Source organism: Oncorhynchus kisutch, linkage group LG4, assembly GCF_002021735.2.
Source record: "Oncorhynchus kisutch isolate 150728-3 linkage group LG4, Okis_V2, whole genome shotgun sequence".
Lineage (NCBI taxonomy): Eukaryota > Metazoa > Chordata > Actinopteri > Salmoniformes > Salmonidae > Oncorhynchus > Oncorhynchus kisutch.
The window spans coordinates 54,340,757-54,364,837 of NC_034177.2; the positions used below are offsets into that span (position 1 = coordinate 54,340,757).

At 42.1% G+C, this 24,081-nt stretch overlaps 1 protein-coding gene across 1 annotated transcript in view; it reads right to left on the bottom strand.

The window, feature by feature from the left end:
• The window catches only part of LOC109888738 (filamin-C), a 58,987-nt gene that overhangs the window by 33,472 nt on the left and 1,434 nt on the right, over positions 1-24,081 (bottom strand). The window contains exons 2-10 of the mRNA XM_020479909.2: positions 17,481-17,729; positions 12,114-12,211; positions 6,619-6,775; positions 4,613-4,809; positions 3,899-4,061; positions 3,509-3,709; positions 934-1,198; positions 577-713; positions 148-341 (exon numbers count right to left, since the gene is read on the bottom strand). Of these exons, the coding sequence (XP_020335498.1) occupies positions 148-341; positions 577-713; positions 934-1,198; positions 3,509-3,709; positions 3,899-4,061; positions 4,613-4,809; positions 6,619-6,775; positions 12,114-12,211; positions 17,481-17,729 (1,661 nt within the window). The remainder of the gene's footprint in view (positions 1-147; positions 342-576; positions 714-933; positions 1,199-3,508; positions 3,710-3,898; positions 4,062-4,612; positions 4,810-6,618; positions 6,776-12,113; positions 12,212-17,480; positions 17,730-24,081) is intronic.

The following is a 24,081-nucleotide window of genomic DNA, read 5'->3' on the forward strand; positions in this document are numbered from 1 at the left end:
CTGCAACAGAGAGGTAAACATTAATGTGAGTTGCATATAGAGGTACAATTACATGTGTGTGTTGTTTGTACATCAGTGTGTTTTTGTGTGTCATAAAAACTACTCCTGTAAGGGTGGAGCTAGGCTGGTGTGGTGGGAGGAGCTAACCTTATCAGGGAAGCAGTCATTGGTTGCAGAGAGGATGTGGGCCATGAAGGGACTGCCCTTGATGTCTTCGTCATCACATATGACATGGACAGCATAGTAATCTGGCTTAGTGGGCCAATAGCGGACATCGCAGGAGCCGTCACCTTTATCATCACACTCTATTTTAGCCAGGGATGGACCCTCGATAGAGAAGCCTGGAGAGAGAACGTTTGACTTTAGTCTCCCAATCACTCGAGGCATATAGGTCATTTTCCTCTGCACACCTGTTAGAATACCAACTGAACTTGTGACTATAAAGAAGAAGTAATGTAAAATGTAAAGATAAATTCCACTAAAGAAGTTTGATTTTGTTACTGTCATCTAATCCATTACTCTACTTGTTCAACTACTTTACCCATAATGCCCCATGTCCCTCATGTCTTGGCTTACCCAGAGTTCCCACTTCCGTGCCGACGGCCTCCACCACGAAGTCAGCCGACTTGCCCACCCGGCCGGTCAACAGCCCAGGACCCCAGGCTCTCACCTTCTGAGGGCCTGCCACCTCACTCACCTCCACATCGAAGGGGCTGAAAGAGACACACAGAAATAGGTAAAGAAAAGGAAAGGAGGGTATGTTGCAGTAGACTATGTAGGTGCATTATGATAACTTTATAAATACTTTATATGCTATTATTAATTAGGATTTAATAATTAACAAACACTAATAGAACATTAAAAAAGCATTATAATTAATAAGCATTTCTACACATTACTAAGCATTTAAAACAGCTTATTGAAAGTCCTTACCTGTGTGGGATAGGCTGTCCTCCCCAGGTGATGTTGACGGTGTATTTACCAGTCTGGTTAGGAAGATATTCACATTCATAGACACCATCACCAATATCTTTTACTTTCACTGGCTCCTCATCTCCACATGGTCCAGTCACTGAGACCTTGAGCTCTCCGTTGCCAGCTCCCTTGGTGAAGACCTTGAAGTCTGCCACCTCCTTGACCCGCACCCCTTTTGGCTGAAGGCCTCTGCCCGTGGCACGACACGTGTCGGCATTGATGGCTGGAGAGAAGGAAAGGGGTGGAACCTGTTGCGACTCTAGGGGCGGTATTTTCATTTTTGGAAAAAAAAAAATCCCATTTAAAACGGGATATATTGTCAGGACAAGATGCTAGAATATGCATTGACAGCCTTGGATAGAAAACACTCCAACGTTTCCAAAACTGTAAAGATATTTTCTGTGAGTATAACAGAACTGATGTTGCAGGCGAAAGCCTGAGAAAAATCCAATCCGGAAGTGCCTCATGTTTTGAAAGCGCTGCGTTCCAATGAGTCCCTATTGAGCTGTGAATGTGCTATCAACCAGCTTACGCTTTCTACGTATTCCCCAAGGTGTCTACAACATTGTGACGTAGTTTTACGCATTTATGTTGAAGAATAGCCGTAGGCGGCTAAATTGCGTAAGTGGTCACCTGATGGCTCCCAGGGTGACTCTCGAGTAAAATACAGAGGTAGCCATTACTCTAATCGGTCCTACTGAAAAACGAATTGTCCCGACGGATATATTATCGAATAGATATTTGAAAAACACCTTGAGGATTGATTATAAACAACATTTGCCATGTTTCTGTCGATATTATGGAGCTCATTTGGAATATTTTTCACCGTTTTCGTGACTGCAATTTCCGGGGGATTTCTCAGCCAAACGTGAAGAACAAACGGAGCTATTTCGCCTACAAAAATAATACTTTGGGAAAAAAGGAACATTGGCTAGCTAACTGGGAGTCTCGTGAGTGAAAACATCTGAAGCTCATCAAAGGTAAACAATTTAATTTGATTGCTTTTCTGATTTCCGTGACCAAGTTACCTGCTGCTAGCTGGACAAAATGCTATGCCAGGCTATTGATAAACTTACACAAATGCTTGTCTGAGATGACAGGGTGATTAACAAAAGGCTAAGCTGTGTCTCAATATATTTCATTTGTGATTTTCATGAATAGGAATATTTTCTAGGGATATTTATGTCCGTTGCGTTATGCTAATTCGTTTCAGGCGATGATTACGCTCCCGCATGCGGGATGGGGAGTCAGTAGAGGATTTATTAAGGAGAGTGGTACACAGACTGACAGATTGACAGACTAACCTGGCAGGAGCATTCACATACGAAACAATGTCGTATGCAAACATGATGCAGGCAAGAGGCTATAATGAATTTCATTATTAAGGTCAATGAACATAATCAGTCAATCAATTCCATATGATGCTAGCTTTGAACTTTGACACAATGCAGTATAGGAATATCACAAGAGAGAATGCCAAGAGTGTGCAAAGCTGTCATCAAGGCAAAGGGTGGCTAGATTTGTTTAACACTTTTTGGGTTACTATATGATTCCATATGTGTTATTTCAGAGTGTTGATGTCTCCACTATTATTCTACAATGTAGAAAATAGTACAAATAAAGAAAAACCCTTGAATGAGTAGGTGTGTCCAAACTTGACAAGTACTGTATATCAATACAACTATGTATTGGTTGCAGCATGAAGAAACTAATTGAGCTTCCAGGCAACAACTGACTTAACAATTTGTCAGTCTAATAGAAACATTGATTGCAGGCTTGGTTACACTTAAAAGTTTGAAGCAATGAATACTAACCCAAATCAAGGAAACACAATAAGCCAAAACATTTAAAAATGCAACATTTCATAATGTAATCTGGGAAGAACTGACTCACTTAGACTAAAATCACTTTCCTGGAAAGTTTCCTACTAGTCAAGAACATTCACTTGGCTGCATAATAGAAATAAATGTATGAGATATCTGTCTCCAACACTAAGCTGCCACAGGCAAGGCAGCAACCGCCCAAGCAAGGCACTCTTTCTTGGCCCTCAGAGGGCATGGCATTGCCACAGGAAGCATACAGGGCATCGGGAAAATGGCATAGGGCACAGGACATAGGTATGGTGGGGGCCGGCTAGCATACCAATGGGCGCAGGCCTCCACCTAGACAACCCATACTAACTTGGTCTGCACTTTTTGCCTCTGAGGGTAGGGACACCACCCTTCTTTCCCTCTGGGTCTTTCTCCCCACCGGGAGAGGTGAATGCAGACTGGGGATTTATCTGAACTGGAAGAGGACCCACGATAGAGGGAGGAGTGAAACATCACAGACAGGAAGTTGGTTTAACTTCAACATAACACTGACTGGTCATCATGGCGACGTGTTGGCTGCGACGAGTGATTGAAATAACTGTGGAACTAGAGGGCGATAGATCAACATCAGAATGACACAATGCAACAGTAGTGCCAACAACAGTGATTTGTGTAGTGACAGTTGGTAACTGTTAGTGACAGTTGGCTCAGTGCTAACTTACCCTCTATGATTTGAACCTTGAAGGGGCTCTTAAGGATCTCCTGACCAGCAAACAGGATATGGATGGTGTGGGGGCCTTCCAACATGGGCCGGTAGGTGCAACGGAAAACACTGTCCCCCTTGTTTTCCAAGATCAGTTTCACCGTGTCTTTCTTCCCCTCAGGGTCCACGATGACAACGCTCACATCACCGTTACCAGCACCTAGACAGGATAACAGGAAGAGATCAATCAAAACACTGTTAACCAACCATGTGATCAAAACAAGGAAACGTGGGACATTGTTTTGGGCCCTCACAGTAAATTCCTTCTCTAGTTTTAGCAGTTTTGTAATGAACTCATCTGATCACTGCTACTAATGTGTTCCTTGTCTGGTGTGTCCCCACTCCTTACCTGCAGTGTAGATGTCAAAGTAGGTGGGTTTGTTGGCCATGTTGCCGGTAGCTTCCAGCCCTGGTCCTCTGGCCTGGACCTTGTTGGGATCACCTATGGCCTTGTCCACGTTCACTGTGTAGGGGCTCTTATCAACATCCTGCCCAGCAAATAGCACTTTCACCTGAGGAAAGAACCAGTAAAATGTTCCTTTGAAGGCCCAATGCAGACTTTAAAAAATATATATATTTCAAATAATTTCTGAGTAACAATTAAATAGCTTACTGTAATAGATTTACATTGGCAAAATTTGGGAGTGGTGTGAAATTTAGCTGTTATTGGCAGAGGTTTGGAACTTTGTTATTGGTTTTATTAACCAATTTACTGCATGGTGATGTCACCATGGAAAGCTGAAACTCCCGCCCATGCAAATCTGGTGATTAGAAGGCCCTGTGTAGATTGTATTTTCAACCAGAAGCTATCAGGAAATAACACTGATCACATATTTTCACACTTTTACAGTGTTAGTTTCATCAGCTGTTGTACAATATGATACAAAACAGGGGAAAATGACTTTTGACTGCATTGGGCCTTTAACTTTTCCTTTAAAGAGTTTCAATGGGCTAGTAGTACATTGTGATGATGAGATGTGTGTATAGTAAAGTCAAGTCAAGTAAGAATGTAAAGTTAAGTAAAATAAATCTATATGGGATATTGATGGTAGTGATCAGTTACCTTGTGGGCGCCCTCAACCTTGGGGATGTAAATAACGGTGTGGGTCCTGTTCTTGTCGTTGTTGAAGACCACCTTAGCCTCCTCAGTGTGTCCCTCAGGATCATTGACATACACCAGCACCTCAGCCTGACCTGCCTCTAGAGTTTCCACCGTGAACACTGCTGGCTTCAGAACCATGTTACCATTTGCCTCAATACCTATGGGAGAGAGAGGAAGATTACTTCATTGTACAATGTCCATGAATTTCCAGCAGAATTTATAGTTAGAAAAATATGTGTAAAATAGAGAGTTGGTGTAAGAAGTGCGTGACTGGCTGCAGGGAAGTCAGGTGCAGGAGAGCAGAACTGGGTAAAAACCGGAGCAGTTTAATAAGCAAAACCAACGGCACCCAGAACAACAAAATATGGTTACCAAATAACCCATTGCGAACCAGTCATAGTGCACAAACACTTGACAACAAACAATTTCACACACAGACATGGGGGGAACAGAGGGTTATATACACGACAAGTAATGAGGGAATGTAAACCAGGTGTGTTGCAAAACAAGACAAAACACATGGGAAATGACAGGTGGATCGGCAATGGCTAGAAGACTGGTGACGTCAACCGCCGAATGCAGCCCAAACAAGGAGAGGAACAGACTTCGGCGGAAGTCCTGACAGTTCGATGTGTTTGGGTCTATGGGCAGTATATGAAACAATACATTATGCTTATCAGAGATCCTGATTCACTTACATTACTTTAGTCATTGGGCAGGTGCTTTATCCCCAAGTGCATTCAACTACAGTAGGTAAAACAACCTCACAACTATCGCAAGTAAAACTTTCTTTATCTACTAAATCTAGGAGATGGAGATGATTGTGGACTTCAGGAAACAGCAGAGGGAACACCCCCTTATCCACATCGATGGAACAGTAGTGGAGAGGGTAGCAAGTTTTAAGTTCCTTGGCATACACATCACAGACAAACTGAATTGGTCCACCCACACAGACAGCATTGTGAAGAAGGCGCAGCAGCGCCTCTTCAACCTCAGGAGGCTGAAGACATTCGGCTTGTCACCAAAAGCACTCACAAACTTCTACAGATGCACAATCGAGAACATCCTGGCGGGCTGTATCACCGCCTGGTACGGCAACTGCTCCGCCCCCAAAATCGTAAGGCTCTCCAGAGGGTAGTGAGGTCTGCACAACGCATCACCGGGGGCAAACTACCTGCCCTCCAGGACACCTACACCACCCGATGTTACAGGAAGGCCATAAAGATCATCAAGGAGAACAACCACCCGAGCCATTGCCTGTTCACCCCGCTATCATCCAGAAGGCGAGGTCAGTACAGGTGCCTCAAAGCTGGGACCGAGAGACTGAAAAACAGCTTCTATCTCAAGGCCATCAGACTGTTAAACAGCCACCACTAACATTGAGTGGCTGCTGCCAACACACTGACTCAACTCCAGCCACTTTAATAATGGGAATTGATGGGAAATGATGTAAAATATATCACTAGCCACTTTAAACAATGCTACCTAATATAATGTTTACATACCCTACATTATTCATCTCATATGTATATACTGTACTCTATATCATCTACTGCATCTTTATGTAATACATGTATCACTAGCCACTTTAACTATGCCACTTTGTTTACATACTCATCTCATATGTATATACTGTACTCGATACTATCTACTGTATATTGCCTGTGCCGCTCTGTACCATCACTCATTCATATATCTTTATGTACATATTCTTTATCCCCTTACATTCTTTATCCCCTTCCCTTGTGTGTGTATAAGACAGTAGTTTTGGAATTGTTAGTTAGATTACTTGTTGGTTATTACTGCATTGTCGGAACTAGAAGCACGAGCATTTCGCTACACTCGCATTAACATCTGCTAACCATGTGTATGTGACAAATAAAATTCGATTTGATTTGATTTGAAATCAGTGCTAGATTCAACTCACCACTGTGGTAAAGTATGGTCCCTATCCCAGTGGTACCCACCTGGTCCGTAAAACTTGGCTTTTTTGGGGTACAGCTGAACCCCTTTAGGTTTGAGGGGAGCGCCAGGCCTCAGTTTAGACTTGGGGAACTGGGACAGGTAAGTCATCATGGACTGTTCATCCACTTCCGGATCTACAATCTCCTCAGGGTTGATCACCTAGGCCACAAGGAGAGTGTGAAAAATGACTTACCTAGTCAACAAGCAGAAAGTCATGGGTTAGGGAAGTGATTTTTAACCGGTGCCTTGAGGAACTCAGGTGTGCCACAAAAGTCTTCCTGATCTTGTACATTTTTTGGAACACACACCACGTGACCTGTGGAATGCATATGGAATTTGTATCACTGTTTCAAGTCTGGTGCATTGTTGTTTCATTATCATTTGAGCATCATGAGCAAAGGCTGTCATTTTACTTAGCCTGTGAGAAGCATTAGCACAGGCAGGTCTGATTAGGCTGATTAGGCTTAGCTGAGTGTCCGTGATTGCACCCCAATGCACAAAACCGCTCGTCTGTAGCCCAAAATGTTCAAAACTAAATTACTTTTTTACCAGAGCTAAACAAATATCTTCCTAGTGGGGAGTCACGGGACACTCTTAAAGAGGTACACACAAATGAATCTTCATGAGTAAAGAACTATGACAATAGTTCAAATAAACCCTATTTAATCTGTAAAAAAACATATTTGTCACTGAAAATAGAGGATTTGCACAATGGATCTGCCAAGAAGGAGGTCATTACCACTAAATTAATTAATAGGAACATTTTAGGTGTGCCACATCAAAATAAAAATAAATGGTTGGCAAACATTGGGTTAAGGGTCAATATAGCCACAATTGTCTTACTTGACTTAAACACTTTTGCCCCATGGGAAGCATAGGTCAAAGCACATCTGTATTTAACTTTATAGAGGATTGTTGTCTGGTCTTTACTGTAAATAGTCTTAAAGAAATCGATACAGGACTAAATGACTTAGTAGGCCTGGAAGATAGTCTGTCTACTTGGCAAAAGGTAGAACTTTGTTTAAGGACATAGACATAACAGACAGGCATAAAATACACCAATGTGATGGCACATTTCCACATTGCATAGATTCTATTTCTATTCTATTTCATTGACTCCCTCCTCCTCCACTCTCTTTCTCCCTCCCTCCCTGTTTTTGGCCATATCACAGTGTGGTGTAAATATCTTGACCCCAGTACAGCAGGGTTAAGCACTGCGGCCTCAGTAAGCCATGATTTAGCCCAGAAGCAAGCCCTCTCCCACACCTCATCTACAGCTCACAAGACAGCCCTCAGCCCGGGGAGAATTCAGCCCCCTAGTCCTGGGACCTGGGTATCCAAGACACATACCTTTGGCCTTATCTCTCACTACAATACACACCCTAGGCCAGCTCAATATACAGTATAACCGAGGCCAGTGTAACAGTATAACTTTAGACCGTACCTTCGCCCATACCCGGGCGTGAACCAGGGACCCACAAAGCATGGTTATCCATCGCTCCACAAAAGCCGCGGCCCTTGCAGAGCAAGGGGAACCACTACTTCAAGGTCTCAGAGCAAGTGACATCACCGATTGAAACGCTATTTAGCACGCACCACCGCTACCTAAGCGTGATCCGCGTCAACAGCATTAATGTAACAGTATAACTTTAGACCGTCCCCTCGCCCATACCCGGGCGCGAACCAGGGACCCTCTGCACACATCAACAACAGTCACCCGCGAAGCATCGTTACCCATTGCTCTTGCAGAGCAAGGGGAACCACTACTTCAAGGTCTCAGAGCAAGTGACTTCCCTGATTGAAACACTATTTAGCGCGCACCACCGCTAACTAAGCAAGCGTTTCACATCTGTTACACCAGCTCAATATTTAGTGACTCCCCATCCCGGGTCCGGGAGCGTAATAATCAACTGACCCTAATTAGCATAACGCAACGCACATAAATATTACTAGAAAATATTCCTATTCATGAAATCACAAGTGAAATATATTGAAACACAGCTTAGCCTTTTGTTAATCACCCTGTCATCTCAGATTTTCAAAATATGCTTTACAGCCAAAGCAAGACAAGCATTTGTGTAAGTTTATCGATAGCCTAGCATAGCATTATGTCCAGCTAGCAGCAGGTAACTTGGTCACGAAAATCAGAAAAGCAATCAAATTAAATTGTTTACCTTTGATGAGCTGTTTTCACTCACGAGACTCCCAGCAAATATTCATTTTTTCCAAAAATATCATTTTTGTAGGCGAAATAGCTCCGTTTGTTCTTCACGTTTGGCTGAGAAATCGACCGCAAATTGCGGTCACGACAACGCCTAAAAATATTCCAAATTAGCTCCATAATATCGACAGAAACATGGCAAACGTTGTTTATAACCAATCCTCAAGGTGTTTTTCAAATATCTATTCGATAATATATCCACCAGGACAATTGGTTTTTCAGTAGGACCGATTAGAAAAAATAGCTATTTTACGCAAGAATCACTCTGAGAGCCATCAGGTGACCACTTACACAATGTAGCCGCTTACGCTTATTCTTCAACATAAAGGCGTAAAACTACGTCACAATGCTGTAGACACCTTGGGGAATACGTAGAAAAGTAATCTGGTTGATAGCCCATTCATTGCTCAATAGGGACACATCGGAACGCAGAGCTTTCAAAACATGAGTCACTTCCGGATTGGATTTTTCTCAGGCTTTCGCCTGCAATATCAGTTATTTTATACCCACAGACAATATTTTTACAGTTTTGGAAACTTTAGAGTGTTTTCTATCCTAAGCTGTCAATTATATGCATATTCTAGCATCTTGTCCTGACAAAATATCCCGTTTACTTTGGGAACGTTATTTTTCCAAAAATGAAAATACTGCCCCCTAGTCACAAGAAGATACACCCTAGGCCAGCTCAATATACACCCTAAGCCATCTCAGCATGAATCCCACCCTTGTGATGCCTTGTCATGAATGGCCGTGCTTCACTGAGACTATGCACGTGTTGTATCAGATAAACAAGTGAACAACTAGATAAACAAGCACTCAAATTGTACATCTGACAGTGTCAGTATTGGAATTGAATTTGGCAAATCTATATCTCAGCATATACATCTATAATATGCTATAATCATGCACCTACTCATGCACATACTCAACACTCAAACAAATTAAAAGGGGGAGGCTTGCAACCTGAAGAACACCATCCCAACCGTGAAGCACGGGGGTGGTAGCATCATGTTGTGGGGGTGCTTTGCTGCAGGAGGGTGTGGTGCACTTCACAAAATTTATGGCATCATGAGGCAGGAAAATTATGTGGATATATTGAAGTATCATCTCAAGACATCAGTCAAGAATGAACCAGACTTGTGGAGGTCTACAAAAAAAAATCTGGGGTCTTGGCTGATTTCTTTTGATTTTCCCATGATGTCAAGCAAAGAGGCACTGAGTTTAAAGGTAGGTGTTGAAATACATCCACAGGTACACCTCTAATTGACTCAAATGATGTCAATTAGTTTATCAGAAGCTTCTATAGCCATAACACCATTTTCTGGAATTGGCCAAGCTGTTTAAAGGCAGAGTCAACTTAGTGTATGTAAACTTCTGACCCACTGGAATTGTGATACAGTGAATTATAAGTGAAATAATCTGTCTGTTAACAATTGTTGGAAAAATTCCTTGTATCATGCACAAAGTAGATGTCCTAACTGGCTTTCCAAAACTATAGTTTATTGGGAACAAGAAATTTGTGGAGTTTTTGAAAAATTAGTTTTAAAACTTCTTAAGGCTAGGCGGCCCGCTAGCGCGACAACTTCCGATGAAACTGGAGGGCATGCAATTCAAATAAATAATCAGAAAAATTATGGATTTTAAACATTTAGGTACATACAAGTGTCTTATATCGGTTGAAAGCTTAAATTCATGTTAATCTAACTGCACTGTCCGATTTACAGTAGCCATTACATCGAAAGCATGCCATGTGATTGTTTGAGGACGGCGCCCCACATCAAAATATTTTACTGACATACAAAGGCTTCATAAATTCACAAATAGCGATTAAATATTCACTTACTTTTTCAAAATCTTCATCTGATTTGTCATCCAAAGGGTCCCAGCTATAACATGTAGTGTCATTTTGTTAGATAAAATCCTTCTTTATATCCCAAAAAGTCTGTTCAGTTGGCGCCATCGATTTGATTAATCCACTCGTTCAACATGCAGAGAAAGGAATCCAAAAATGTACCAATAAACTTTGTTAAAAAACAAGTCAAAATACTTTTCTATTGACTCCTCAGATACCCTAAAATGTAAAAGATGAAAGAGGTATGTTCAATGTGTCTCCTCTTCTTCGCGCACGCATACACAAATTTCCAAGACCATGTCCCTGTAGTAAAACTCATTATTCTTACTCGTTTTAGAAGAAAGCCTGAAACCTTGAACATTGAGTGTTGACACCCAGTGGACGACATAGGAATTGCATACTGGGAGATAGATTACATTTTTCCCCTGTACTTTCCATTGTAAAAGCATGGGCTCTCTGGTTTTTCTTTGGGTTTTCTCCTACCATATCTATTGTGTTATAGTCTCCTACATTATTTAAAAATGTCTACAAACTTCAAAGTGTCTTCTTTCCAATGGTACCAATTATATGCATTTCCTGGCTTCAGGGTCTGAGCAACAGGCAGTTTACTTTGGGCACGTCAGTCAGGCGGAAATTGAGAAAAAAGGACCCTAGCCTGACTCCAACCAATGTGTATGTAAACTTCCGACTTCACCTGCATGTGGTTTCACATGTGATATTTTACATTTCTCATGTATGCTTTTGTAACTGCTGGGATTAGAACCCGGGTCTCCCACAGGAAAGCCAATGTCTTGACCTTACGAACGAAAGGAACAACACAAATTCTGAAGTTGCAGGCAGGCCTACTTCATCACGTGACCATGAAGAACCATGACCGACTCATCCACTACACTTTCACATGTGCATTTTTATATATTTATGTCAACTCGGGCAGTCAAATTATAAAACAATGTAATTGACTTTATCGCAGGATCTGCTGTGATTAATCACAATTAATCGTAAATTCATAATTTGCTCAAATTGAGCTGTAATTTAATATTTCTTATACAAAAAGCATTACAAGAATATTGAGTAACACTCCGAATGGATGGCTCAGAAATAAGAAATTATTATTTTTAAAGCACCTTAATTATTATACTCGTGGAGGCTAAGTTACCTTCTTCCAGAATGGCATTACATACTGTAACATTGCTACTGCAACATGTTAACACCACCTTTTCACGTGAGGAGAATAACGCTATTTCATCACTACATTTGAACTTGCAATTACACATGTGAAAGTGAGATTTTCACATGTGGAATTTTCTTACATGTGAAACTGCAAATTTGGATTTGGACATGTGGTTTGAAAATGTTAAACTGCAAATTTGACAAGCCTCAAGGGGCTTTCCGTGGACAGTAGTCCCCAGAGTAGTGTGTCTTACCTGGGGAACGCCCAGCCAGTCGTCAGCCTGCTGCATAGCCTCTCTGGCATTCTCCACAGGCTGGTTAGGGTCCCAGGCCGGCCAGTCAGGGCACAGACCTACAGGGAAAGAGAGAGGGAAATGATGGGAGAGAGGTAGAGAGGGAGGAAGGAGGGAGTGACTAAGTGGATTAAGATGGCATCCTCTCAGGGTTAAGATGGCATCCTCAACTAAAGCAACAGACGTCCTTTCACTTTCCCTGTCGGACACTGAGGGCTAAAGCAAACAGGCTAAACACTAGAAATAGACTTATTGGAATTAGCATTCCCATTCAAGTCAATGGGTCTATGATGTGTGGACCGCAATGTAATTCTATTTCTATGTGCTTATTTTTATTTATTTTTAAAGTACCTTTATTTAACTAGGCAAGTCTCTTAATTAAGAACAAATTCTTATGTACAATGACGGCCTACCCCGGCCAAACCCTCCCCTAACAGGGACGACGCTGGCCAATTGTGCGCCGCCCTTTTGGACTCCCGATCACGGCCGGTAGTGATACAACCCGGGACCAAACCCGGGTCTGTAGTGACGCCTCTAGCACTGCGATGCAGTGCCGTAAACCGCTGCGCCACTCGTGAGGCCACAAATGATGTGCCTTGTGCTGCTAATGCTTAATTAACTGTTATCAATGCAGTGAGTTCACTGACTCAAAGAACCCAGAGCTCAACAAGTCTAGTATGTCGTTATTACTGACACTGCGGTGCTGCTGTGTTACTGTAACATTATTGTGACGTTTAAACGTTTACATTACATTGATCTGGCGCTGGAATATTGGCAGGGATATACGAGAAATACTTTCTCAAACAAAGGTGGGGATGACTCTTGTTCTACCTGATTTCTCTATCTGTAACAAAACTATAAGTCTGTTAAGAATAAATACACTACCGTTCAAAAGTTTGGGGTCACTTAGAAATGTCCTTGTTTTTGAAAGAAAAGCTCATTTTTTGTCCATTAAAATAACATCAAATTGATGAGAAATACAGTGTAGACATTGTTAATGTTGTAAATTACTATTGTAGCTGGAAGTGGCAGATTTTTTTATGGAAAATCTACATAGGCGTACAGAGGCCCATTATCAGCAACCATCAAATCAAATTAAATCAAATCAAATTTTATTTGTCACATACACATGGTTAGCAGATGTTAATGCGAGTGTAGCGAAATGCTTGTGCTTCTAGTTCCGACAATGCAGTAATAACCAACAAGTAATCTAACTAACAATTCCAAAACTACTGTCTTATACACACACAAGTGTAAGGGGATAACGAATATGTACATAAAGATATATGGATGAGTGATGGTACAGAGCGGCATAGGCAAGATACAGTAGATGGTATCGAGTACAGTATATACATATGAGATGAGTATGTAAACAAAGTGGCATAGTTAAAGTGGCTAGTGATACATGTATTACATAAAGATGCAGTAGATGATATAGAGTACAGTATATACGTATACATATGAGATGAATAATGTAGGGTATGTAAACATTATATTCGGTAGCATTGTTTAAAGTGGCTAGTGATATATTTTACATCATTCCCATCAATTCCCATTATTAAAGTGGCTGGAGTTGAGTCAGTGTGTTGGCAGCAGCCACTCAATGTTAGTGGTGGCTGTTTAACAGTCTGATGGCCTTGAGATAGAAGCTGTTTTTCAGTTGTTTTTTTCAGTTGTTGTCCTTGATGATCTTTATGGCCTTCCTGTAACATCGGGTGGTGTAGGTGTCCTGGAGGGCAGGTAGTTTGCCCCCGGTGATGCGTTGTGCAGACCTCACTACCCTCTGGAGAGCCTTACGGTTGTGGGCGGAGCAGTTGCCGTACCAGGCGGTGATACAGCCCGCTAGGATGCTCTCGATTGTGCATCTGTAGAAGTTTGTGAGTGCTTTTGGTGACAAGACAAATTTCTTCAGCCTCCTGAGGTTGAAGAGGCGCTGCTGTGCCTTCTTCACGATGCTGTCTGTGTGGGTAGACCAATTCCTGTGTTCCAATGGTACATTGTGTTAGTTAATCCAAGTTTATAATTTTAAAAGAATAATTGATCATTTTGCAATGATGTTAGCATAGCTGAAAACTGTTGTTTTGATTAAATAAGCAATAAAACTGGCCTTCTTAGACTAGTTGAGTATCTGGACGAGCCTGATTACAGGCTCAAAATGGCCAGAAACAAAGAACTGTGTTCTGAAACTCGTCAGTCTATTCTTGTTCTGAGAAATGAAGGCTATTCCATGTGAGAAATTGCCAAGAAACTGAAGATCTGGTACAACACTGTGTTATGAATTTTTTTTTTTGTCATTTTAATCCATAGAGACGTGAAGGAGAAGCTCGTCGGATGTTGATCTCTTCTCGGCTGGGTCCTCATTTGGGACCAAAGTTCCTTGTTGTTAAGAGACATAATAAGGCATAATCTTCAGCACCTCATCTTTCAACGAGGACCCCAGGAAGAAGTCAATGATCTCAGACTCCTTTATGGGCAGGGAGTAGAGATAGATCTCCTCCAGAGACTTGATCTTCATGTCCTTAACAAGGCCCCTTCACAGAACAGCGCAAACAGGCTCTAACCAGAATAGAAAGAGGACTGGGAGGCCCCGGTGCACAACTGAGCAAGAGGACAAGTACATTAGAGTGTCTAGTGTCTAGCCTCACATGTCCTCATCTGGCAGCTTCATTGAATAGTACACGCAAAAAACCACTCTAAACATCCAAATTAAAGAGGCGATTCTGGGAACTTGGCCTTCTAGGCAGAGATGCAAAGAAAAAGCCATATCTCAGACTGGCCAATAAAAACAAAAGATTAAGATGGGTAAAAGAAAACAGACACCGGACAGAGGAAGATTGGAAAAAAGTGTTATGGACAGACAAATCTAAATTTGCGGTGTTCGGATCACAAAGAAGAAAATTTGCGAGACGCAGAACATTTTTTAAGATGCTAGAGGAGTACTTGACGCCATCTGTCAAGCATGGTGGAGGCAATGTGATGGTCTGGGAGTGCTTTGGTGGTGGTAAAGTGGGGGATTTGTACAGGGTAAAAGGGATCTTGAAGAAGGAAGGCTATCACTCCATTTGTGGACAGCGCTTAATTGGAGCCAATTTCCTTCAACAACAGGACAATGACCCAAAGCACAGCTCCAAACTATGCAATGACTATTTAGGGAAAAAGCAGTCAGCTGGTGTTCTGTGTATAATGGAGTGGCCAGCACAGTCACCGGGTCTCAACCCTATTGAGCTGTTGTGGGAACAGCTTGACCGTATAAGAAGTGAGAAGTGAGATGGGTAAGAAGTGCCCATCAAGCCAATCCTACTTGTGGGAGTCGCTTCAGGAAGCATGGGGTGGAATCTCTTCAGATTACCTCAACAAATTGACAACTAGAATGCCAAAGGTCTCTGCAAGGCTGCAATTGCTGCAAATTGAGGATTCTTTGACAAAAGCAAAGTTTGAAGGACAATTATTATTTCAATTAAAAATAATTATTTATAACCTTGTCAATGTCTTGACTATATTTCCTCTTCATTTTGCAACACATTTCATGTATGTTTTCATGGAAAACAAGGACATTTCTAAGTGACCCCAAATTTTTTGAACAGTAGTGTACATTACAAACTCACTCTAAGGATTTGAGCAGGGCAGGATTTGTCAACTTCCTAAATGATATCACATATTCAGTAAGGAACCTGGGCCTTGTATGGTCTCAGCTGTAGCTAGTTAGGTGTTTGAAAGTCGCTGTTTCATGTCAGGCTTTCTGAGTCATGTAAACATTCAACCACAGTGTTCTAGACTACTCTCTCTGTTCTATAACTCAAAATGAGACATTTAAAGCTTTATGTCAGAGGGTCAGATTGTGCAGTTGTCAAATTGGAGGCATTTCAAGTCAATGAGTCATCTCTGTGAATCTCCACTCCTCCTCCAATGCTTATCCTCGTGCTATCAATCTCTAGCACAGAACGGCCTGCTTTTTAACACCATGCCAAGCATATAAGCACATCTTCCTTGACAGATGAAGAGGAATCGTGCCAAAATTTGGGGGTGTTGTGTGGGGAGGCTGAAGAGAGCTACTTCACTTAGTCTGGGACAGCTGGTAGGGACGTACTAGAGCTCTTTCTCTCCTCTCTCTGTTGATTTTTCAATCACTCTCTTTCTTCTCTCTCCCACCTTCTCTCTCTGTCCTTGTCTCTGTCACTCTGTATTCCTCTCTCTCCACTCTCTCTTTCTTTACCACTGACTAAACAGGTCTAACGAGGCCCACTGCCACACCAGGGTGTGTAAGTTATACTATATCGAATACAACAACTGACTCATAGCTGACACTGACATCTCACCACAGTAACTTCCCACACGTGTCTGATGGAAGACAAAATGACCTGGCACAGCACTTACCAGGGATCTACCATTCTCCATTAGTCACATTAATAGCACCAAACTGTTCCCAATTCAGTTCGTACAGTAGTGTAAGGCCCAACTACCATTGTCCTTTAGTCACATTAACTAGCACTAAACTGTTCCCGAGTCAGTTCTTACCAGGGGCACAGTTAGGAAAATCGGTATCTTGAGCATCCCGAGATGTTACATAGAATTTCTGTCTCTCTGGCCTCCCGAGTGGTGCAGTGGTCTAAGGGACTGCATCGAAGTTGCTAGCTGTGACACTAGAGTTCCTGGTTCGAGTCCAGGGTCTGTCGCATCCGGCTGTGACTGGAAGACCCATGGGGCGGTGCACAATTGGCCCAGCGCTGTCCGGGTTAGGTGAGGGTTTGGCCGGCAGGGATGTCCTTGTCACATCACAACTCCTGTGGCGGGCCGGGCGCATGCATGCTGACACGGTCGCCAGGTGTACGGTGTTTCCTCCGACACATTGATGTGGCTGGCTTCCAGGTTAAGCAGGCATTGTGTCAAGAAGCAGTGTGGCTTGGTTGGGTTGTGTCCCGGAGTACGCATGGCTCTCGACCTTTGCCTCTCCGAGTCCGTACGGGAGCGTATCAGCGATCAGACAAGACAATGACTATCAATTGGATACCATGAAAAAGGTGTAAAAATGAATAATAAAAAATATATATTTTCTGTCTACCAAAAATGTGTATATTGACCATACCAAGATGTTATATACATTTCTGCCTCAAATTGAAATTGTTATCTTCAACATTGCGAGATGTTCGGATTTCTGCCTCGACCAGAAATTGACATCTTGATGTTTGTGATGTTTTGTATGTAATTGGGTTCTGATGAAGAGATGTTATCCTACCAGGAACTAAAGTTCCCATGGGAGAGTGCTGTGTCTGTCAGGGAGGTGTGTCCTGGGGACATATAAGGGGCAACATGAAATCCATATGTACTAACCAGGGGCACAGTTGTCTACCAGGGCTCCTAGGGCCTTGCCGTCCCTCCAGTCACGGTGGAAGTTGTTGATGGGCAGCTCAGGCACCTTGTTCCGGATCCAGCCAAGCAGCCTCTGCTTCGGGGTCAGTTCCTTGGCCTCCTCATCATCCTCGTCCTCCCACATGGGCATGGAGATGGAGTAGTGCAAGATCAGAGTCCAGATCAGACCCAGGATCAACTTCAGGTTCCCATCCACGATGGCCTTGGAGTCTGGAGGGGAGAGAAACACAGATCTAGAATCAGATTTTAGTTCCCATTCATCATGGTAAGAAGCAATGTTATGTGTATGGCTTTTTCTCAGGCCAAATGGACTGTTTGGTATCTGATTCTATCTGAGTCTTTAGATAATCAAAATGGCCTTGTGATTACATCTACATTTTAGTCATTTAGCAGACGCTCTTATTCAGAGCGACTTACTATCACATCTATCAAGTCTGACCTGACTTCCACTCTCTCACCCCACCCCAGACACTCCTCTCCAACACAAGAGTGACTGAGTATCCCTGGTATTCCACATACAGACAATGGGGCATGGTTGGGCTCAACAGCTGAGGACATAGAGTATGTTGATATGGAATCCTTCCCTAAGTCAACAGCACTTGCATTTCAATTGCTTTGAAAGTACTTTGGAAAATAAGTTATCTTAGTGTGAGATAAATCCAGGAAGATGCACTAAGTAGTAGGACAGTAAAGAGGCTGGTAATCATGCCAACAAACTTAACCAGTGTTCTTAGATCAGATTCTTAGATTCTTAGATCAGTCATTTCTCTTCGTACCTCTTCAAAACTAACCAAACTCAGAGACTATACATAAACCAAACAATAGCCTCATACTTTGATTAAGAGTAGACAAACTAGAGAGGGTAAAGTGTACCCCAAACCATTGTCAAATAGGCTAATACAAACAGAGTTGAAGTCGGATGTTTACATACACCTTAGCCTAATACATTTAAACTAAGCTTTTCACAATTCCTGACATTTAATCCTAGTAATCATTCCCTGTTTTAGGTCAGTTAGGATCACCACTTTATTTTCAGAATGTGAAATGTCAGAATAATAATAGAGAGAATGATTTATTTCAGCTTTAATTTATTTCATCACATTCCCAGTGGGTCAGAAGTTTACATAAACTCAATTAGTATTTGGTAGCATTGCCTTTAAATTGTTTAAATTGGGTCAAACGTTTCGGGTAGCCTTCCACAAGCTTCCCACAATAAGACGGGTGAATTGTGCCCATTCCTCCTGACAGAGCTGGGGTAACTGAGTCAGGTTTATAGGCCTCCTTGCTCGCACACACTTTTTCAGTTCTGCCCACACATTTTCTATAGGATTGAGGTCAGGGCTTTGTGATGGCCACTCCAATACATTGACTTTGTTGTCCTTAAGCCATTTTGCCACAACTTTGGAATTATGCTTGGGGTCATTGTCCATTTGGAAGACCCATTTGCGACCAAGCTTCAACTTCCTGACATATGTCTTGAGATGTTAATTCAATATATCCACATCATTTTCCTGACATCAATTTTGTGAAGTGCACCAGTCCCTCCTGCAGCAAAGCACCCCCACAACATGATGCTGCCACCCCCGTGCTTCACGGTTGGGATGGTATTCTTTGGCTTGCAAGCCTCCCCCTTTTTCCTCCAAACATAACGATGGTCATTATGGCCAAACAGTTTTTGTTTCATCAGACCAGAGGACATTTCTCCAAAAAGTACAATCTTTGTCCCCATGTGCAGTTGCGGTTTTGGAGCAGTGGCTTCTTCCTTGCTGAGCAGCCTTTCAGGTTATGTCGATATCGGACTCGTTTTGCTGTGGATATAGATACTTTTGTACCTGTTTCCTCCAGTATCTTCACAAGGTCCTTTGCAGTTGTTCTGGGATTGATTTGCACTTTTTGCACCAAAGTACGTTCATCTCTAGGAGACAGAACACGTCTCCTTCCTGAGCGGTATAACGGCTGCGTGGTCCCATGGTGTTTATACTTGGGTGCTATTGTTTGTACAGATGAATGTGGTACCTTCAGGAGTTTGGAAATTGCTCCCAAGGATGAACAAAACTTGTGGAGGTCTACAATTGTTTTTTGAGGTCTTGACTGATTTCTTTTGATTTTCCCATGATGTCAAGTGAAGAGGCACTATGAAGGTAGGCCTTGAAATACATCCACAGATACACATCAAATTGACCCTAATGATGTCAATTAGCCTATCAGAAGCTTCTAAAGCCATGACATAATTTTCTTCAATTTTACAAGCTGTTTAAAGACACAGTCAACTTAGTGTATGTCAACTCCTGACCCACTGGAATTGTCATACAGTGAATTATAAGTGAAATAATCTGTCTGTAAACCATTGTTGGAAAAATTACTTGTGTCATGCACAAAGTAGATGTCCTAACCGACTTGCCAAAACTATAGTTTGTTAACAAGACATTTGTGGAGTGGTTGAAATACGAGTGTGAATGACTCCAACCTAAGTGTATGTAAACTTACAACTTCAACAAGACATTTCAACTGTATATATATATAAGGGCCATTTTTCAACTTCATATTCATCATCTCCAGCACCAGCCCAACATCAACATATGTGAACATGGCAGGTTTTCTATGTTTTGTAGTAAAAAATATAGAGGAAGATACACAGTAATCCATGTATTGTATACTCAATGTATTCAGCGAGGGAATGGGCAAGACAAAAGATTGATGTTCCTTTGAACAGGGTATGGTAGTTGGTGCCAGGCGCATCGGTTTGTGTCAAGAACTGCACCACTGCCTTGATTTTCAAGCTCAACAGGTAGGGGGGCTTGATGTAGTTTTAATACTGCCTATCACCACCTATCAAAAGGTGTGTGCCAGTGACACGTACTCAGTATCACGTACTCAGTTGCTGTGACAACACAGAAAAGTTATTTTATGGTTTGTTTTCACTGTTCACTTGGTGTTGCTGCATCAAGTCTCAAGAGGCAGGCGTCAGGAGAGGAATGACAGCGCTGCCGTTATCGTGTCCCGTTTCTGTCAGACTGACAAGGTCGCAAGTATAAACACCTTCTCTGCCTGCCACTCCCCAACAAACACACTTTGAGGTGGGCATTGTGTGAATGACCCCTAACTTCTTTGCTGACACTATACTGCAGGACGTTGGGACATTCCAGAGGTATGAGGTCCATCGCTCTCCATAGAGACTACCCCCGGGCATCACGACACACACGCCATGCCCTTCACAACCACCCGCTCAAAGCGGCGGTCACACTAGGAATTTCATTGCGCAGTGTGGGGAGAGAAATCAGTCAGTGTCATGGGTTTAATAACCCATCTACTTAGTGAAATGTGAGTCTGGAAAACGCTAGCTAGGCTTCTCATAGTCCTAACCCTTATCATATCATAAGATGGTTATGTAAACATACTGTACAGTAGACAAAATTAAAGAAATAACTAGCCATGGTGCTTAAAGAGCACTTTTCATGTCTCATTTGTTGGGTGTCTCTTCAGCAGTCAACTACAGTAAAGGGCATATTTCCTTCTAAACAAAAACCCTCTGTCTGTATCTTGTGACACATCAATATTGAAATGAATCAAAATGTCAATATGAAGAGTTTCTTTCCAAAACGCTAAATCCACCAATTTTTCACATTTGTTTTCATCAGAAATGATTACTTATGGGTACATTTGTGTGTGTAAAATATTGCTGTTCTCAGATATATAATTCATAGATTATATTCTATTATTTTTTGCTAAATGCTATTTAGTGCATTCGGAAAGTTTTCAGACCCCTTCCCTTTTTCCACATTTTGTTACGTTACAGCCTTATTCTAAAATGTAAATATATAAAAATAAATCCTCATCAATTTACACACAATACCCCATTCTGACAAAGCGAGAACATGTTTTTTGAAATTGTTGCAAATTTTTATATACATAAAAAAAACAGAAATACCTTATTTACATAAGTATTCAGACCCTTTGCTATTAGACTCGAAATTGATCTCAGGTGCATCCTGTTCCGATTGACCATCCTTGAGATGTTTCTACAACTTGATTGGAGTCCACCAGTGGTAAATTACATTAATTTGACATGATTTGGAAAGGCACACACCTGTCTATATAAGGTCCCACAGTTGACAATGAATGTCAGAGCAAAAACAAAGCCATGAAGGACTTGTCAAGGCACAGATCTGGGGAAGGGTACCATCATTCTTAAATGGAAGAAGTTTGGAACCACCAAGACTCTTCCTAGAGCTGGCCGCCCGGCCAAACTGAGCATTCAGGGGATAAGTGCCTTGGTCAGGGAGGTGACAGAGCTCCAGAGTTCCTCTGTGAACCAGAAGGAAGCCTTTTTAATTTTATATATATATATATATATTTTTTTGTACTTTTTATTAGTAGTTAAAGTCTTGTCCCAATGCTTCAACTCCCATATGGACTCGGGGGAGGCGAAGGTCGAGAGCCATGCATCCTGTCATGTACTGTATTCATAACTGCTTTCATGGTGAAAAACTGCAAAAGAATTTCAAGCATTTTTGTTAAGGAAAACACTGTTCACTGCTGGTCCAACACATATGCGACGAAGCAGATGATTATAATAATGTGTATAAAACCTTGGTTGTACATGTAAATGTAGCCCTACACGTCTATGTAATATAGCCTGTACTAAAGTAGCAACGATTATTTATGTCGGTCTGCAAGTGCGATTCCAACAAGAAGCTTCTCAGTAAATGTATTTTGCTAAACAATAAATGTAATTCTACATTTCAAAAGAAAAATGTATATGTCTGCTGGTATTCGAACTTGCAGAACATAGCAAAAAATCACCAGAAGCCAGGCTTGCAACACTGTCAGCTAATCTGTCAGCTAAACCAATGCGTGTTTTAATAACTTTCATTAGCAGATGGTGCCGTTTGATCGCTGTTAAGGATGCTCTCATGGTAAAGTGTTCTATCCCTTCCAACTACATCAGTGATTTTAAAGAGTTAATATTGAGTTTGAACCGGATATAATCACAGCTACCTGGTGACGTTAGCATAGGGCTAAATTTACCAGGTTGCATGATGGGAACAGCTTTTGATCACGTGCAACTGCATCAATTATTGAAATTGGCTTACGCTTAAACTTAAAACTTTGAATGTTCGCAGGTATGGCGCCAACATGTCCAGGATGCCCTCTTACCTCATACATACACTTAGGCTACTCTTTCAGTATCTCTATTTACCTAGTCTCTCGTCAACTGACTATTGAGCATTAGTTCTGGGTTAACTGAGATAACTGTTTATCTAAAGCTACTGCTAAGTTTGCCCCCTGCTTATTCAACCAGTACACAACCTGGCCAGTATAAAATTACATTATTGCAACCAGCTCTATCCACTGGAAGTACTGTATGTGTCTATGTCTAGCTAGTAGCTGCTGCTAAGGGAGTCCAGGCTCCACAGAGTCCAAGGTTCAGCAATCTGTGCCTCAATCACTCATCCCGGGGTTTGGCTACCTCTTTGAACAGAATACCTCTATGATTATCCCTAACACATCGCACATGCTTGCAGCCAGCCTAAACCTCACCTCATAACCACACCATCCCAGGAGGATTCTAGCCATGCACCCACTGTTCAGCTAGACTGGGCCTAGATCAGTTTTGTATTACAGCCAACTCCTATCATCTTTCTCATAATTCCTCTGATCTACAAAACAATGAACATAGGATTTGGCTATGCAGCCCTAACTGATCTGGGACCACCAGGCTATTTTAGTGTTAAGCAGGCCATAGAGTTAGTGCCTGTCGACATAAACTCATTTCCTGTCCCTCATTTCCTGTCCCTTGGCCTGACTCATCTGATCTTCAGTGAGTGTGATTATGAGGTGCGGGAGTGAGTGCAGAGTGAGAGGGGTGTGTGTGTTGTGGGTGTGTCCGTCTGTGCACGCATATGCACAACATTGTTGTGTGTGATTCTCATTAACATGGTCTTACTGAATTTTCAGAGGCCAGAGTGATGGCCTGCCACTGCCCACCTCAGTAGATTTGAGAGTTTAGGATGGATGGCTGGCTTCAGCTTTGGCCCTGACATTTTTTTATTAAAACTTTATTTAACTAGTCAAGTCAGTTAAGAACAAATTCTTATTTACAATGATGGCCTACCCCGTCCAAACCCTAACTCAGACAACACTGGGCCAATTGTGCACCGCCTTATGGTACTCCCAATCATAGCCAGTTGTGATACGCCTCAAGCACTGAGATGCAGTGCCTTAGACTGCTGCGCCACTCAGGAGCCCCATGGGGGTGTGATCGCAACGGCACCTCTGCTGTAAGAGTTTCCAGAGAGCTGACTAACCCATGCCTACTTTGTGAAAGCCATGCATCAGTAGAGCACCTGACAAACTGGCAGTGGCGTGTATGAATACAATTATAAAATCAGTTATATTCCGTCTCTCTCTGTGTTTACATCCTTTTCAGTAAATTAGCAAGTGGCTGAATCTCCCTGGAGAAATCATCCGAGCGAGGGAAAGAGCGCCTCTCTGTCTCAGTATGTGTACCCCATGTATCTGATGCTATCTGGACCAAAATAATATAACATGTTGCCGCCGT